Raw genomic sequence first — 18,487 nt, 5'->3', positions numbered from 1 at the left:
ACTTTCAATGAAATAAAACCGTCAAACACGTACCTCTAACATAGCTGGGAATCCTAACCGAACGAAGATCCCATTTATTTGCTGTGTACTTTCGAGACTTAACACATTTTCGTGCGACTTAGAATGGTGGATTCTGCAGTGAGCGACCTATAGCCCGTTAGGGAACTACATGTTTGTCATTCTGCACACACCACACACACACACACACACACACACACACACACCACACACCACACACACACACACACACACACACACACACACACACCACACACACACACTACGATTTGATTCAACCCCATCCTGTCACGGACACACACACATTGGCAGATAAACAGTGGTTCCGTGTTTACTGTTTACTGTGTCGAACGGTGTGGAACTCTATATAAACGACCACATCCCCTCATAGAGGTCGGTTCCCCCGGAGAGAGGGAGGGGGACCCCAGAGGAGGTCCCTGGCTGTGGGGGGGGCGAGGCCGGACCTACCTTGAAGTCGTCGGGCAGCAGCAGTTTGCTGGTCCGCAGGAAGCTGAGGATGTAGCGGAAGATCTCGCCGTCGCGGTCGATGAAGTAGTGCTGCTTCAAGCTGTCCAACACGATGGGCTCCGTCCCGTTGAACAGACGGCTTATTCTGAACGATGAGACACACACACACCAGACACACACACAGACGCGCACACACACACACACACACAAACACACACACAGACGCGCACACAACACAGGCACAACCACATACAGAGAGAAGCATAATGGCATGAGCAGGGTGCCTCCGAATGCATGAAACATTACCCTCCATTTATTTTTCAATTTTATTAGCGCTAAGCTTGAAATGCATCAGCATCCCAGGCTGAAACAAGGGGCTTAAGGCGCACTGCCTCCGCTTCAGACCTGTTTGAAGTGTCCCTTCTGCTGGGAGATTACAATACACACACAAACACATCAACACACACACTGCGTGTACTTACAGGAATTAATGGCAGAGGTTCAAATTTACTGCGCTAAATAATACACCCGTCTGAAGGGAAGGGATTGGGGCGGAGGTGGTGTGTTGTGTGTGTGTGTGTGTGTGTGTGTGTGTGTGTGTGTGTGTGTGTGTGTGTGTGTGTGTGTGTGTGGGTGTTTGTGTGTGTGTGTGTGTGTGTTGTGTGTGTGTGTGTGTGTGTGTGTGTGTGTGTGTGTTTGTGTGTGTGTGTGTGTGTGTGTGTATGTGTGTGTGTGTGTGTTTGTGTGTGGGTGTGTGTGTGTGTGTGTGCGTGTGATAAGGTGACATACACGCGCAAGCAGGTGGTATGCTAATGCCATTGTCACAGCAGGTACGTACTCCAGTCCAAATTGTTTAATGATCACTTGGACAGGTTGATTCCTGGAAATGTCTTCCTTCATTCAATATGCACATATGTAATACGTGGTGCTTTGTGCGCTGTCTACTGCGTAGTCTGCATTTATTACAGAACGATTGAATAATACATTTGAAAAATCATGCATAAATCTCGCCATACATAATTGAATCCATCAATGAACAGTTATGAATGTGTATATTAACTTAGTATTTGGTATAGGCTACAGTACATAGAATATTAATAGTACGATAGATCTGTCACTTTATAATGTGACAGCTCTTGCATATGTACATTTGGTGTGTGATGTTGAGTGTGATAATAACTTATAAACGTGTACTAGCAATTATTAGAATACCTTCTTTGTGTATTTATTTTTAAACTTGGATTTTCCTTGTTGTCACTACTCTCTTCAAAACCTCTTATCCAGTCATTTTGGAACATGTCCCCCCAATGTTCAGCAAAAAATAAATTCACTTGCCACTGAGTTTTGACATCAAACTCAATCACACACAGCAACCAACAGAGACATCCTTCCTCGTCAAATGAATCCATTCCTCATTTTCTACACACAATCGTCAACCATTTGACACCAAGTAGCAACTTCAAGTCAACACAGCCCAGTATTCTAAAGATGTTCTCCCTGCCAGGCATTAGAGTAGTCTCTGTTCAAAAGTAGATATGATGGAACAGGGCTGAGGTCCTCATGGGGTATAATAGGATGGTTGGTCCCTATTGAACGTCTCCTACACTCACTTCTCTACACCACTATAATCCCCGGACTACACTACACAATAAGACACCTGTGGCTCTGCAGTGACCGAGCTACCTCCGTCTGCCCCAGACTGCTGAGAGACGGCGGTTGAGCTACGAGGACTCATCAATGGAAAGCGCTGGAGATTGCTGAAACCTGGAAGCTTTCATCACACGCTGTCTTTGACCTGGCCGTGAGGGACATGCTTGGACACTAATCGAGTCTCTTGTCCGTGCCTCGTCTTCCAGCTACAGATTCGCCTCTCTTTTAAATAGAATGAGTTCAATGATTTACCAACTTACAATTTGTATTTATATGAATTAAAAGAAAATAGCATAGCATGAAAATCTTCAAATCACTCTGCGTCGTAAACCGTATTCATCCTAATCTCTCACTTGTTCACTTGAGTCACATGGAGTTAGGTCTCTCCTCTCTGTTTTACTTCGTAGTTTCACAACTTTTAACCACTATAAGGGCTTCTATTTCAGTACAGCCCTCCTCTTATCTGAAACACCACAGGGGCAATTTAACCAAGAGGAAGATTCTGAGTGTAGCCTCCCTATTGGCCTCGCTCCACACCTCCTTCCACCTCTGGAGGGACGATTCCTGGCATGGCGCAACAAGACCGTCATTATCGTCACTCCCGTGTAGTCAGCGCTCAACATCACGCCGTTAAGGTTTTCCTGGTCCCCTTGTCTCTACACGCTGTAGCGTGGGCGCCTAGCGCTGTCGCAACCTTCCTACATACAGAGCCACCAGCCAATGAACAGCAGGGGTTGTCTTCACGGGCCTAACCCTGGGAAGGATCTCAGAGAAGCCTTCCCGTTTGGGGGCTTTGAGGTTCTGGTGCCGATCAGGGGGCTGTCTGGTAGACGCAGTGACCCCGACGTCGGAGCCTTTGAGTCGGCCATCGGAGCGAATCAGGCCCCGCGCTCTGTGTCTTCCTTGACTTGTCTGAAGACTCAGAACACAGGGATCGGCCTCTCTCCTCAACTGCCCTCCCTTCTCGCCATCTCTTCTATAATTTCTGTTCTTTCATCCTTTCTTTCTCTTTTCTCTCTCTCACTCTCCCTCCCTGCCTCCCTCCGTCTCCATCCTCCTCCCTCACTCCCTTTCTCTCTGGAAATCGATGCAAAATGCTTTATAAAAAACCAATACTCATCTCCCTGTTCGGCCCGGGGCGTTCCTTTCTCATATGGTCTTGCTATTCTCCCAGCTAGAATTTCACCATACCCCCCGGGGCCAAACTCTGTTTTTCATCTCCACTTTTTTAAAAAGCAATTAAAATGCTGCCTGTTTTTCTTTTTCTTTCTCTCCTACCCCCCCCCCCCCCCCCCCCCCCCCCCCCCCCCCCCCCCCTTACGCTCTCCCTCTCTTTCTCCATCTCTCTCTCTCTCTCTCTCTCTCTCTCCCTCACGCTCTCTCTCTCCCTCTTCCATACCCCCTCCCGCCATTTCCTCTCTTGGTCTGAGTCTTTCTGTATTTATTTATTTTCTCTCTATTTTTATATTTATGCATCACTGATGGGAGAGACCGGTTGGCCCTTTTGTTTTTGAGATTTTAGGTAGAGGGAGAGAGGGCGAGAGAGGGCGAGAGAGAGAGAGAGAGAGAGAGAGAGAGAAAGAGAGAGAGAGAGAGAGAGAGAGAGAGAGAGAGAGAGAGAGAGAGAGAGAGAGAGAGAGAGAGACAATCCGAGACAGACAAGATGAATTAATCCAGACAGAGACACACAAGCCAAGGAGAGATTGGATTTGGAGGAGAACAATAAAACGACTAGAGTGTGGGAGACAGAAGGCTTTGAGGTCCAGAGGGGAGGGGGGAAGATGAGGCAGAGGTGGTTAGCGAGGACACCGAAGGCCAGACCTCTGATACGGCCAGGGTCAAACAGAGGGTGGGCCGAGGGGAGCGTAAGAGGCAGATAAGGTGCACCTCTCAGCTCAGGCTGCAGTTATGTTCCTAACCCGCAGTTCCCCCAGCCAGCCAGTCATCGGTTCCCTTTTTATTAATTTTGTTATACCAATAAGGGTTATAACATTTGCATTTATTAATTGTATTTCGGAGCGACGGACAGGTTGGGCTTATACCAGTAAAAGCATGCAGCCAATATATGAGCCAATCAGTGGTGCAGGACCCTTGTTACTAACCTCAGCGGATACCAGCACTGCAGAGAAGCTGCAGGCATCAAAGTGAGGCTTTACATAATGTTATTATTACATAAATATATTTCTAGGTTTGTAGTACATTTTAGCTATTTAATTTGATGTGAGAGTGATTCATCAATCCCAAACATCTCTCGCCCCTCAGTGACTCATTGCGGACCGAAATAATGAAATAACCGCCCCATGTGTAAGAGTGCCGGTCTCCTTTCAAAATAGCCCGCTCATCTCTTAAACATTTGCCCCAATTTCCAGAGTGAGTGTGGAGATCGTCCTCCCTGAGCGAGGCCATCAATGTTTCATGGCCCCTGTCCCTTAATACAGTCCGCGCAGAGGAAGATGAATAGCAGTACATTAGTTACTAGACTAACTTTCTCTTCGCACGCTGCATTATTAAGGGGACAATCTATTAAAAGTCATCATCTACTTTAAATTCCTTTAACCTTGTTCTTTTAATTGTCAAGCTTGTGGTAAGGGCAGTGGTGGTGGGGGCGGTGGCAGTGGTGGTAGTGGGGTTGGGTTTGGTCGTGGTGGTGGTGGTGGTGGTAGTGGTGGTGTTGCTGGTGGTGGTAGTCGGGATGGGGTTGGTGGGGGAGGTGGCGGTCGTGGTGTGGTTGCTTGAGGTGGTTGTTTGAGGTGGTGGTGGAGATGGTGGCGGATGTGGAGGTGGTGGTTCAGTGGGTCTTTACACAGGGGGGATCCAGATCATTTGAGGAGCGATAGCAACAGTTATGTACGCCTGGAGCATCTGACTCACATCATGTGAATACTGTCAACCACTTCTACCCCTGTGAAATGTCAATTATTTTCCATTAACTGCACAATTACAAGATGCATTCCTCTCTTGTTGTTCGTGTTTTCCACATGCCTTGACGGACAATGGTCTACGCCAATTAAAATACAGGGTCACCCGTGGCGGCCAATCAGATTTCGACAGGGGCTGGTGTCACGTCGTGCGACCCCATTGGCTATGTCCCTGGCTAAACACACCGCATATGCTCCGTCTATTCCGGTGTAATTGTTTTGCTTTCTGCTGCCATTATCCTAATTCACAGAAAACAACTCCTCCTTCTACTGACTCCAGTGGAAAGTGCTGCCCTGGGGCTCACTGTAGAATAGGGAGGCAGAGGGCGAGAGAGAGAGAGAGAGAGAGAGAGAGAGAGAGGGAGAGAGGGAGAGGGAGAGAGAGAGAGAGAGAGAGAGAGAGAGAGAGAGAGAGAGAGAGAGGGAGAGAGAGAGAGAGAGAGAGAGAGAGAGAGAGAGAGAGAGAGAGAGAGAGAGAGAGAGAGAGAGAGAGAGAGAGAGAGAGAGAGCAATGAGAAAATGGGTTGGTGGGAATGGGAGAAGGAAAAGCAGGGAAAGGCAAACATAGTGACAGGGTCAGAGAGGGATGGGACCACAGCAGAGAGAGCAGATAAAGAGCTGAGCAGAATGAAGCGATGAGAAAAAAGTCAGATGGGGATGGAGAGTGTCCTCCTCCATGTCCTCACTATCGAAAGTGGTGTTGCTACACTAGCTAGTTCATAGTGAACCCCACATGAAATGTACACGTTATTCGTATACTATGACATTGTCAACGAGGGGTGAAACTTTACATTAATCACTTAAAAAGCGAAATGTGTTCACTTTTCCCTTACAATGAATTGATATAACATGTGTATGTCAACAGCACAATAAGGACACTAACCCTTACCACGTTATTTAAAAACTTTCGAAATGTGCAAGATGTCCTGCTCTATTCCTAGCACACACATCTCTCCATCAAATCACAGATCTAAGTGAAGCCAATCAAAACATCCAAACAAACCGACAGAAAGTCCCTGCCCAAGAACAGTTGGCTCTCATTAAACACCCCGGTCCGAGGGAGTCAGAAATCGTTCGGGAGGTATTCCCTGCTCGTCTCCGTGGCGATGACCAGGGGTCTTACGGGGCCTTACGCATGGGGCCAGAGAGAGAGAGAGAGAGAGAGAGAGAGAGAGAGAGAGAGAGAGAGAGAGAGAGAGAGAGAGAGAGAGAGAGAGAGAGAGAGCTCTCCCAATGAACCCAGTGTCGGGTTGTTTACCTCAGCTGACACGGCTGTCAGTATCGCCTGAGTCTAACGCCGGCTGCCATACTGCCGACCGAGTGAAGAGATTCACTCCTGCATCTTTTAAAAGGCAATGCATGCTCATAAATATATAAATACACAATACTCGGAGTAGGAACACATGTGCACTTAACATTACGACACAAGGCCAGCCATTACTGCGTTATTGTGTGCAGCATTGTGAATTAATAACGGTGTAATCATAGCGTGTGAGTGGATGATCGATGGGACTGTTTCTGCTCTACATCATCATCGCTGAATTATAGCAACAGCCGCTGTTTATTTTCCCAGCAGGGGCTTTTGAATCTCAGATATCGGTGTGTGAACTCAGCAGCTTCGTCGAGGCTGTGTGATGTGATCAATCGTCTCTGTTCATGTGTCCTGATTATTTTAGGAATGTATATTTTCGGCATTGGGAAATGGTAAATTATACATGATACATGAATCATGTACGTATACATTGAAGGCCTACTGTAGCTATTCATTTCACTCCCACCGAAGAATAGAATTTTGACGTCTTGAATCCGGTTAATGATTGGACTCACTAACGTCCAGAATATGAATAAAGAGGTTTTAAATCATCGTATTGAGCAGCTCTGACACCAAAACGTCCTACTTTTACTTTCTGTGAGAGCTGAGTGATCTTCACGCAGAGGGAAGTACAACAGGCAGAAATAATATTCACTTTATGAACTACTTTATTTACTGATGTTATACACGTGGGACAAAGCAACCCCCTCCCATTAGAGATACATTTATCACACACTTAACTTCACTTTTGAGTCATGAAACTGACAAAAAAACGTCACAAAACGTTTTTTTACAGCAGGCTGTAACAATACAGAACAAGTGTGTACAAAACAGGCATTAACCTGAATGCTTTGGTAGCTATACTCCCTGTCTAAATAAATGTAAACATTTTCAAACAAACTCTTAAACTATAAAAAAAAAACTTCAACCAGCCAGAAAAAAATAATACCACGCCAACATCAACAATAGTGTAAATTACTTGATAATTATTTCCACGGTGTAATTAAAACAACGTTATTATCAGGCTGATATCTGGAACAACTGTCTGAAAGTCTCAAATTAAACCACAACACACACAACGTGCGTCCCAGCGGCGGCAGGTCCTACCTGGAGTCCGGGTACTTGGTGAGCGTGGCCAGGCTGCTGGTGTACATGTGTCCGCCCACGTCGATGTGCACCGGGGCGTTGGACTTGGTGAGCTGCGCCGGGAGAGGGATCCCTTGCGTGGCCAGGGGAGATACCGGGGACCGCGTCAGAGACAGGCGCGACATGCTTCTTCCTTCCTGAAAACAAGTGTATATGAAAGCCATCGAATCACAAATAGAGACGCTACTCTGCTGACAAACTGCGATGATAATAATAATCCACCCGCGCGTCTCCGAGGCGACTCAGATCACTTCCATGTCTGTCTGGTCGAATGTTTAGCGGAGGAATTATTGTCACCGCTCTAATGAAGTATGTTTGCATCTTTTCCTCCAGCCCCGGGGGCCGGGAGGGGAGGGTGCTTATTAGGGGCGCGGGGAGAGGGAGAGGAACGCTAGGTGTCAGCCTCCAGGGGCACAGAAACAAACTGCTGCTGCAATATTCTAATTAAAGGTCGGCGCTTGTGTTCGACGCGATATGCCCACACTCAGCCACCTACCAATCTGAAGGCGGGGAAATCGGGGGCATCTGAAACCCCTTGTTCCTATACTTGAAACGCGCGCATGTCAGCGCTCGCACGCGCGCTCACGCACGCGCATGGGGGTTATCACCTCCCGCGCGCATCATCTGGGATGTTGTTTTTTTTGCCAGCGCCACAAAATTGTCGTAGAAAGTGCAGCGGATTGGTCATTTAAATCTTGGAATTGTCCCATGCATTTTTTAACATTTATTATTTTAGTTGTTTCCTTCCGTTTGATTGGTTAGATGCTTTTGACTCAAGAGATCATTGGCGTCAGATGTCGGAATAAAAAACATTCCCAAAAATACTTATGCACCATTAAACCATAAAATAAATTGTAACATTGATCTATCTCTTAGGCTTAAATATCAATCAATAATTGACCAATTATAGGCTATAATAAAATGACGCAACTATGGGATCGGAAAGTTACATTAAAGATTTGACCCGTAATGGATCCTTTCCTGGAGGAAGCTGGTATTCCGCTATTGTTATGAGGGTAAACAGAAGACCGCAGCCAGGCCCGCCTGCGCGTTCACACGAGCTGCTCTGAGCGAGACGCCGCGGGGCCGAGCTGAGAGTGGGAACACGTCCCGGGTGGAATGAAGCTCATTCAACACACACAGGGGATGACATTTCACGCTTTCATTTGAAAACCCAGAGGGAGAAAAGAAAGAAAGAAAGAAAGAAAGAAAGAAAGAAAGAAAGAAGAAAGAAAGAAAGAAAGAAAGAAAGAAAGAAAGAAAGAAAGAAAGAAAGAAAGAAAAGAGAAGTTTGGGGTACACACACACACACACACACACACACACACGCGCGCGCGCACACACACACACACACACACACACACACACACACACACACACACACACACACACACACACACACACACACACACACACACACACACACACACACACACACACACACACACACACACACACACACACACACACAGTGTGGCTATCCGGTTTCCCAGTGCCATGAGCGACAATAAGCACTAGAATAGGTCATCACATGCACTGTTTCTCCGTCCACAGCCTCAACTTACCATCCAACCGGCCCACCGCATCATTAATCAATCAACCGGCGAACGAAGACGACCTACGACGAGCGAAACACACACACACACACACAAGTGTGATGAAAGAACCGGATGAAAATAAAACGGAACATCCGCCAGAATCCGTCTCCAGCTTGACTCTGAGTTGTTGTCAACGTGAACAAGTGTGGTTATTATGACGTCCTGATACTAGGCTGCTGCTCTCCATCCCCCTCTGAAGATAATGTGACCACATCGGTCTTCAGACCCTCCGTAGGCGAGATAACCGAGAGGCATGAGGCTGAGAGGTGTGATGCAGGCCCGGGTTGCAATAGCGGAGATGTGAACCGAGCATCACACCGACATCTCTGATCCTTTAAGTCTGCGGGTCCACTCGGACCTTGAGCAGGAACCTCCTGCTTCTGATCCTACCCACACGCCGTGTTATTCTGCCGCCCTATCACCATACACAATCAGATCGATGCATAAACGGATGATGGATGAATGAACGAATCTCGCCTGGGACCGGAGAAGGAGGAGGAGAGTCAACCGTCTAGTGAACTTTGGTGAGCTACTCTGCGCCCGCTGGGTCGCTAGCCCCAGCTAACCGGTCTAAAGGGGTCTGCCCAGCATCCCGTCAGTAGTGTTGGATTCACCATACCGTTTCGAACATGGTCGTGGTCCCCCGGTGGTCTGCGTGTCTAGGGTCCGAGCGGTGGTCTGCGTGTCTAGGGTCCGGGCGTTGGTCTGCGTGTCTAGGGTCCGGGCAATGGTCTGCGTGTCTAGGGTCCGGGCAGTGGTCGTGTCTGCCCTCCTCTCGGAAGCCCTGGGTTTAGCACCACTACGCCAGGACCAGGACCTGCTCTATTCAAATCCACCCCGGGATCAGGCAAAATAAGAGCTCCTATCGGGGGTTCAATCGGGTGCACGCGGTTGGCGGTGGCTCGACCCAGGATCTGTCGCGAGGCTGGTCTCGACCCCAAATCTGTCGCGAAGCTGGTCTCAACCCCAGATCTGTCGCGAAGATGGTCTCGACCCCGGATCTGTCGTTAGGCTGGTCTCGAACCCCGGATCTGTCGCGAAGCTGACTGGTCTCGACCCCGGATCTGTCGCGAGGCTGGCTTTGCTCGCTCGAGCTGTGTGGTGCCGTGGCGCGCGGGGAGGCGGGCGGCGTGCTTACCTTGTACATGAGGAGCGACTTCCTTCCCCTTCGCGGCTCCGTTTGGCGCACGCTCAGTGTGTGCGTGTTTGTGTGTGTGGAAGAATCCCCGGCTCTTTTCGCTTGAATAAAACTGTCACTGGAAGAAGGAGAACGCCGATAATCCGTCTCTAAATAACAGAGCTGAGAAAAGAGTTGTGGCTTCCGGCTGCCCAGACGCCTTTGGGCCAGGGGATTAGGCTACAATTAGCTCAACTCCAGTCTCCGCCAGGCGATTTTCTTAACGCAAAAAAAATCGTGATACTCCCCTTTTTCTCGAAACGAAGCAAAGCAAAGATGATAATAACTTATGTTACTGTCCGCCAAAAGTCAAAGATATCGCTATAAACGGTGCAGAGCATAAGTTGCGGGTTGCAGGGGGTTTGGAGATGCTCTTCAGTAGCCCGGTGTCTGCAGGCGAGTGTCACTCCTCTATGGCTTTAGAGCAGGGAAAAGCGGATTTTAATCATTGTCATTCCGTCTGATGTAATAGTTCCCCCCCGGGCATCTCCAGCTAGTAGGCATCCATTTTCATCTCCAGCCTTTATCAATTAAAACCAGCAACACAACATAACCTCAGTCCATCAAAAAAGTATTTACTTTGGCAATTAAAGACAGTAGTCACCTAACTTGTTGACAAAGTAATCTCAGTAAAACGTGTTTAAAATATCCCCTATTCCCGGCCACTTTTGCATGCGGCGTTTCCTTTCCCCCCTTGTCCCCTGCTCTGCCTTAATGTCCGGGGTTGTTGCTACACCACATTTCCTGTAGGCCATTAAAAGCAAATGACGTCTATCGACATGCATGCTGCAGCCGGAGCAGAAAGCAACCCTCGCAGCCCGCCTGCAGCCAAACGCGCCATTTCCATTGTGGAGCCCGGCTGGATGGAGATGTCTGCCGACAACAAGGCTTCTCCTGCCCAACGCCGAGGAGCCCTGTCGACCGGCGGACAATAAAAGATAAGCTTCCGGACGAATATAGATGTTTTTTTTGCACAAGATACACACAAAAGATGCAGCCTGCAGTGTTGCTTTTATTGCGCAAACTTGCGCGCAAGTGGGTTGTCTGGTGTTACTGGGAAAGGCATAGGTGTACTCCAATAAGAGACTTTAATGGTTTATTGATTTGCATGTTTGTTTATTTTCGTTCATTATGAATTATGTATTCTGCATTGAGCCGGTTAATGTGTGCAGCCTAAAGTCCACAATAGTTCAGCATCGTGCAAACCAGCATCAGTTCCTTGATATTTGGCGCCAACCAGTGTAGGAAATTATTATTGGTGTGTGGATAGCAGAACAATAGTAGACTGATCATGCTGAGGAGCATGCATGGAGGGTTATCTTTGTTTACGCTGTTTTAAAAGTAGACTCACTTCGTCATCCATGTTCAACACTGGTGCAGACGAAGGTGAGAGGAGGCCTGTAGCTTTTCATTATTCACCAGCTCTCATTACTAGACAGGGGCGCTCCGCTAAATCTCTCGCTCGCGGGGAAAACGCTCTGGCCCCCAGCGTGGATTTGTTGTTTCCAGGGGGGCCAATCCGGAGGGGTAACCATTTTTTTTCTCATTAAAGTAACAACCCCGGAGTTAGTTCAATTACATCAAGCATGCAGGGATGTTGTAAATTTAAAGATTTAAATAGCTTACAAAGTGGCCCCAGGCCCCATCAGTTAATTTCCTTAATTTATGGATTTTAGCGGAGTGTCTAATGTGAAGGAGGAGGAACTAGGTCATCTGGCAGATTTGCATTCGGTGTTGACTGTAAGCCCTCCGTTTGGCCTCCTGACCACCAGTTGTATTTTAAGGTAACCGCATGCACACATACACAAATACACACACACAAACACGTTGTGTTGCTCAGACCAACATTAGCCACCAGGACTTTAAGGACAATGCATGGTGTATTGATTTGATTTCCAGTGGAAAATGACGCCTATAGATTACAGATCTGATCGGGGTGTTTGACCCACGTAATAGGATTACCAGTGGTTCATTTCCCACTGCATAAGCCAGAGCGATAAGGTGACTTTCTAATTCCCATTAAAAGGGAAATTCCCTGTGTGGATAAATGCCTTTATCAACGTCTGATAAAATTACGAGTGTAAAATTGATATTTATTTTTTGTTACTCAAATATCACGTTTTTAAAGGGGCAGGCCAGAGTAAATATGCAAACACACAAAAAAATGATTACCACTGCTTTCCAGATGATATGATAATGAGGGAGATACATTAATGCATGACCTGGGAAGATCAATCACTCTGCCCGCAGGTTCTCCAACAGGTGCACTTATTAGCGGAGTGTCACCGCAGCGCGGGGACGGGATGTCCCCCTTCCCAGAGAGTTTAGGGGGCAGGGCGGCACGGTGGTTTGCAGCGCTGCCTCACAGCAAGAGGGTCACGAGTTCGAACCCCTGGGGTAGTGTGTTCTCCCCTCCGTGTTTACGCTGGTCTCCAGTCCACCCAGTGCTCCGCTTTCCTCCCAGACCAAGAGTCCTCCGTGTTGGGTTACTGCTACTACTCGTTCCTGCCGGTGCCCTTGAGCAAGGCACAAGGCAGCAGAGCTGGAGTCAGTCCCCACAGCCTGCATCGGGGCTGCCAAATGCTGCTAGTGATGGTTCAATGCCCTAGTGCTGAATAGTGATGGTTCAATGCTCCTAGTGCTGCTAGTGATGGTTAAAGTCTGCTAGTGATGGTTAAAGGCTCCTAGTGCTGCTAGTGATGGTTAAAGTCTGCTAGTGAGGGTTTAATGCTCGAATAGTGAAGGTTTAATGATCCTAGACGCTAGTGATGGATAAATGCTCCTGGTTAAATGCTCCTATTGCTGAATAGTGAAGGGTAAATGCTGCTAGCAAATGCTCCTAACCATGACTATTCATCACTAGGAGCATTAAACCAGCACTAGGAGCATTCAACCAGCACTAGGAACATTTACCCATCACAAATCGCTGCACCCTTAAAATGTTTTAAAATGGAAAAATGGCTCAACTGTTTTGTAGATAGAAGAGAATAATGAGAAGATAGATTTTCTAAGAAAGAAATTAGTATAAATTTGGCAGCAATAACAAAAACAGAACCTAAATTAGATAGAATGTGAATTCAACAATGACCATTTTGACCTGGAAAAGCGTTCAGCGGTTCTGCCTTGCCGTGCCTCGGTTTGGATGTGACTCTGTACAACTAGGTCAGGGCTCGGGCCCATCGAGACAACCGGCAGTCAACTGCTCTGGGATACAACACGTTAGCGTTCTGCCTATGTGATACAGCACCATCTACTGGTAAACTGCAGAACTGTCGGTACAGAATCAACGGGTCCCGACGCAACATGACTGAACTAGGCCTACTTCCCTCAGTCCTTCGGCAAAACCAGGTGACGTATTTCCGACGATAGTGAGTGATGCTCCACATCCCCAACATTTGACGAAACTCCAATAATATATATATGAATGTTTCTTTTCCTTAGGAGAGTGTCACACTTCCTTGGGGGTTGTCAAACAGGCTGCTTTAAAAACGTGTATTTGTCAGTTTATCCAACATTATAATCTTCCATTCTCACCGTGAGCCTCTTTAAAGACAGGGAAGCAGAGCAGCCCTGTTGCCAGGAAGCCCCTGCAGTACTCCTGCCTCTCAGGTGTGTAGTGGCTGCGCCCCACCTGATCCGCGACAGGACTGTACCAGCGCTACGACACTCTGAGGTAATCACACGCAGCAGTCGCATCCATCCGTACGTACCCGATGCCAGCATCCTCGAGAAACTCTTTTAAGCACTTCCAGTCAGAACAACACCCCCCCCCCCACACGCACACACACACACACTCATGCACAGACACACACACACATGCACACATGCACGCACGCACACACACACACACGCACACACACACACACACACACACACACACACACACACACACACACACACACACACACACAGACAAACACACACACACACACACACACACACACACACAGAAACAGATACACACACACACACACACACACACACACACACAGACAAACACACACGTGCACTCACACACACGCACGTACACACGCAGACGCACGCACGCACGCAGGCACACACCCACCTCCCTCCCTTTGGCAAATGGAAGAAACAGAAAAGTTTAAAAGAACATTCAGAACTTGCTTTTAGTAATCTGCATGCCTTGTGGATCCCGGTTTGCTGTCAATCGCGGGCGTTCTCGGCGCCATTTGACATTCTGCTTGAAGTGGCGCGGTGCGGCTGAGGTGCGCCGGTGACACTTATGTTCATTATTCTCCGAGAGGCGACGCGAGCAGCCACGGTGTTGGGGTATTAATAGAACGACCGGCGTTGTGTCGCAGGCAGCTAACAAGCACTGCTACGCCCTCAAGTGCGTGATGGCGGCAATTAGGTTTTCGGAAAATGCCGAGCTCAAAGGCACGCGGGGTGTATACTAGATGCTAGATGTTGTTGCTGTTATAGAAAATGAAGTGGGTAGTTTAATGAAGGCCTCGGTCATCATCTGCCGTGACCAGCGCTCTGTTCCGCGGCTGATGTAGGCCTGCTCTGTGATCGGATCAAAGCTTGTGTATGAGGCTGAGTGAGAAATCCCTTATACTAAATAGTATATAAAATACTGTATTTGTGTATCTTAGGGTTTTCTACCATCGTGTGGCCTGAGACTCTAATAACAGGCAGGATGCAGGCTATAAAGGGATAATGACCAATGAAAAAATAAGTTTAAGATGGACTTCCTGCTTCACGCCGTGGCAGAGATTGAGTGCAGCAGGAAGGCCTCCGTTAGCCTCAGGCTAATGGAGCCCTTTCACCGAATGGTTACCAATTGTTACCACCACCATGACCGGCAACGCCGCCACCACCTCCACCACCTCCGACTCCACCACCACCTCCACCACCACCACCACCTCCACCTCCACCACTTCGACCTCCACCACCACCACCACCACCTCCACCTCCACCACCACCACCACCTCCACCTCCACCACTTCGACCTCCACCACCACCACCACCACCTCCACCTCCACCACCACCTCCACCTCGACCAACACCACCTCGACCTCCACCACCCACCACCTCCATCTACAACACCATCACCACCACCGGCACTACCATATCCACCACCAACACCATCACCGCCAACACCGGTACCACCAAAACCTCCACCCCCACCACCATCCCCATCCCCACCACCACCACCACCACCACCACCACCGTCACCAACACTGCCACCACCACCACCCCACCACCATCACCACCCCCTCCACCTATAACCACCATCACCTCCACCACTACCAACACCATCACAACCAGCACCTCTAGCCACCACCTTCAACACAACCATCACCACCACCAACACCTCCACCCACCACTACCAACTCCACCCACCACCACCACCACACCACCACTATCAATGCCACCATCACCACCATCAACACCACGGCACCTCCACCCACCAACACCAACCATCACCTCCACCCCCATCACCCCCACCACCTCCACCACCACCCCTACCACCCCCTTCACCAACACTTCATTTCTGTGTTGATTCTACTCCAAACTGTTCAAACCGACCGCGGATGCTTGGGCCATTTTGATAAAACCCCAAAAAATAAAAGCTGCCTCTAATCGACGTCGACGTTCCCGCTCCCCCTTCCTCCCGCCGCCGCTCTTCAAGGAGACCGTGCCGTCACAGAGCAGCGGGCGCCGCTGTCCAAACAGCTAAGTGACAGACCTCTCTTCCTCAGTGATCCCCGCGCTGAAATTCTTTCATAATCCTCTGCAATCCGTTTTCGGCCCTGCCGGCCCTGAAGTCTGGGGCGCGACGACTTCAAACATGGCTGCTTTTGTACGTGTGTGAACCGAGGAGCGGGGGGGCAAACGGCTCCGCGGCCCCGCTACCGCCGCCGCCGCCGCCTCCGCCGCCGCCGCCACCGCCGCCGCCACTATTTGGTTAGCAATGACAATGCGAGCAGCGAGATGTCTCCAATCACATCTGCTATGCATCACATATCATCCCCCTCGCTAGCGCCCGCCCGGGGGCCCCGCGGTGGCACCGGAGAGCGGCCTCATTAGAATGCATGTGTCACGGAGGCGTCAGCCGCGGACGGCCCCGGGGCCCCGCCGCGACTTATGCTTTTATATTCGCCGTCGTTCATCACAGCGCTGTCATCGCGGCCGCCCGTCACTCTCCGGGGTGGGCTAGCGGACGGACGGGGGGGCATGGGGGTGATGGGACAGCTTATCTGATCAGACCCCCGTGTTTGGAACACGGCCCCCCTCCTGGTGCTCAGAACCTAACCCAACAACTTGGGGGGAGGCAGACTGGTTATGGTGGGAGAGTGGGATTAGAGAGAGAGTGTGTGTGTGTGTGTGTGTGTGTGAGAGTGTGTGTCTGTGTGTGTGTATGTGTGTGTGTGTGAGTGTGAGTGTGAGTGTGAGTGTGAGTGTGTGTGTGTGTGTGTGTGTGTGTGTGTGTGTGTGTGTGTGTGTGGCTCTGTGTGTGTGTGTGTGTGTGTTTATGCGTGCTTATATGTGTCTTGGTGTGAGCGCATGTCTGTCTCTTTGTATGTGTGTGTGTTTCTCCCTCTCTTTGTAAGTGCGTGTGTGTGTGTGTCTTTGCATGTATGTGTGCCCTTTTTGTATGTGTGTGTCTCTCTTTGTAAGTGTGTGTGTTGTGTAAGTGTGTGTGTGCAGGGAGAGGGACGGGCCCCTTGACAGGCCCCGGGCTCACGGGTTTGATGTGTTGTCCTCAGTAGGGCCGCCACTGTGTGTGTCACCACCCAGCCCTCTGCTGCTGCCGATACTGTGGCAGACCAGAGCCCAAGGGCGGGGGGGGGGGGGGGGGCAGGGTGTCACTGCAGGCTGGGAGAGGAGAGAGGGAGAGAGAGGGGGAGAGGGAGGGAGGGGTCACTGCATGTCTATACCGGCGATGGGAGAGGGATAGGGAGAGAAAGAAAGAAAGAAAAGTGATGGGAGTGGTTTCTGTGTGTTTCTGTGTTTCTGTGTGTGCGTTTATGTGCATGTTTGTATGTGTGAATGCATGTGTGTGCATGTGTGTGTGTATGTGTGTGTGTGTGTGTGTGTGGTGTGTGTGTGTGTGCACGTGCATGCGTGAGCGTGTGTGCGTGTGTGTGTCGGGGCGGAGGGGGTGGGAGCGAGTGTGGCCACCCCCCCAGGCTATAAGACAGTGTTGTGTGCAGCAGACACCCCGATATGGACGCAGGCTGCTGGCTGATGACATTTTATGGTCCCAACATGCAATCCCACCAACTTTAGTTGGTGGAAAGCCAGCCCTCTCGCACTGAAGGGTGGTGCTCTCGTTTCATGGGAACAAAGACCGTCACGTCGCTCCCTGGCATCATACGCTATCAGTTTCTAAACTAGCCCCGAGCTCATTAGGAAAAGAGTGTAGGACTACTTACTGCAATGATCTCTGGACTCATGACGCAATCATTTGGATGCATTCGCATTTACACCTTGTAAACGGTACGAAATAACATTCCATTTAAAGGGAGTCAGCATTTCATGTCCGTTCTCGTTACTGTAATCTTACCTTAAAAATATCTGGTGAGTCGAGATGTAAATCTTATGGTGATTGGTACCCAAGAATGACTTTGAGATACTGTTTAAACATTTCTCCCGACAGGCTCTCCTTCATTATTCTACGGAATAAAAGTTCAACATTATAAAACAATAGATTCAGCAAAGTCGACCCTCAAGGCTGCGACATTAAAGGCCTTCATTAAATTAACATACAAGTGGAAGATGCTCTTTCTGCAGCGTTGGCATCCCAGGTCACATGTGACTGCTCCCTTTATCGGTTCTGAAGGTCTTGATTGAAGGTTTGAATTCGGTTTGTATCCCTACCTCTGGGAGCCAGAGGGAAAATAGGATATTCTCCATTGACCCCGATTCTGTTTTAAAATGGGTTATATTGTTTAACGTTCGTCAAAGGCAATTGTGTTCAAACTCCCAACCCCAATCGTGTATAACGAGAACAGCTCTGTCTCTCTAACACTCCATCTCTGTCAAATCTTTATGCAACCACTGACCTTGTCGGATTCGTTTTGAATATATCCTTATAAAAGCGTGTTTTTTAAATGTTAGCGTTTTTTCCAAATGATGTACTTAAAATAGCCTATTATCTTGTTTTAGTTTGAAATGAACTCCCAATGCTCTCCGTATCTTTTGGGTTTATTATTTATTATAACGCTAACCC

The 18,487-nt window shown here is 48.9% G+C and overlaps 1 protein-coding gene across 4 annotated transcripts; it reads right to left on the bottom strand.

Moving 5' to 3' along the window:
- Nucleotides 1-362: 362 nt before the first annotated feature.
- On the bottom strand, nucleotides 363-11,062 carry kctd15b (potassium channel tetramerization domain containing 15b). Of its 4 annotated transcripts, none has more exons than XM_030378075.1 (4): nucleotides 10,249-11,062; nucleotides 9,078-9,130; nucleotides 7,474-7,649; nucleotides 367-631 (listed from the first exon to the last, which is right to left on the bottom strand). In XM_030378075.1, the coding sequence occupies exons 2-4, from the start codon at nucleotides 9,099-9,101 to the stop codon at nucleotides 382-384; spliced, it is 450 nt and encodes a 149-aa protein (XP_030233935.1). In that variant the 5' UTR covers nucleotides 9,102-9,130; nucleotides 10,249-11,062; the 3' UTR covers nucleotides 367-381. The 4 variants fall into 4 exon arrangements, with proteins under 4 accessions (XP_030233938.1, XP_030233937.1, XP_030233935.1 ...); XM_030378076.1 differs by lacking the exon at nucleotides 10,249-11,062 and adding an exon at nucleotides 9,730-10,237; XM_030378078.1 differs by lacking the exon at nucleotides 9,078-9,130 and having other exon boundaries at nucleotides 363-631; nucleotides 10,249-10,463.
- Nucleotides 11,063-18,487: the final 7,425 nt, after the last annotated feature.

Source organism: Gadus morhua, chromosome 14 (assembly GCF_902167405.1).
Source record: "Gadus morhua chromosome 14, gadMor3.0, whole genome shotgun sequence".
NCBI lineage: Eukaryota > Metazoa > Chordata > Actinopteri > Gadiformes > Gadidae > Gadus > Gadus morhua.
This window is presented reverse-complemented; position numbering and strand designations above follow the sequence as displayed.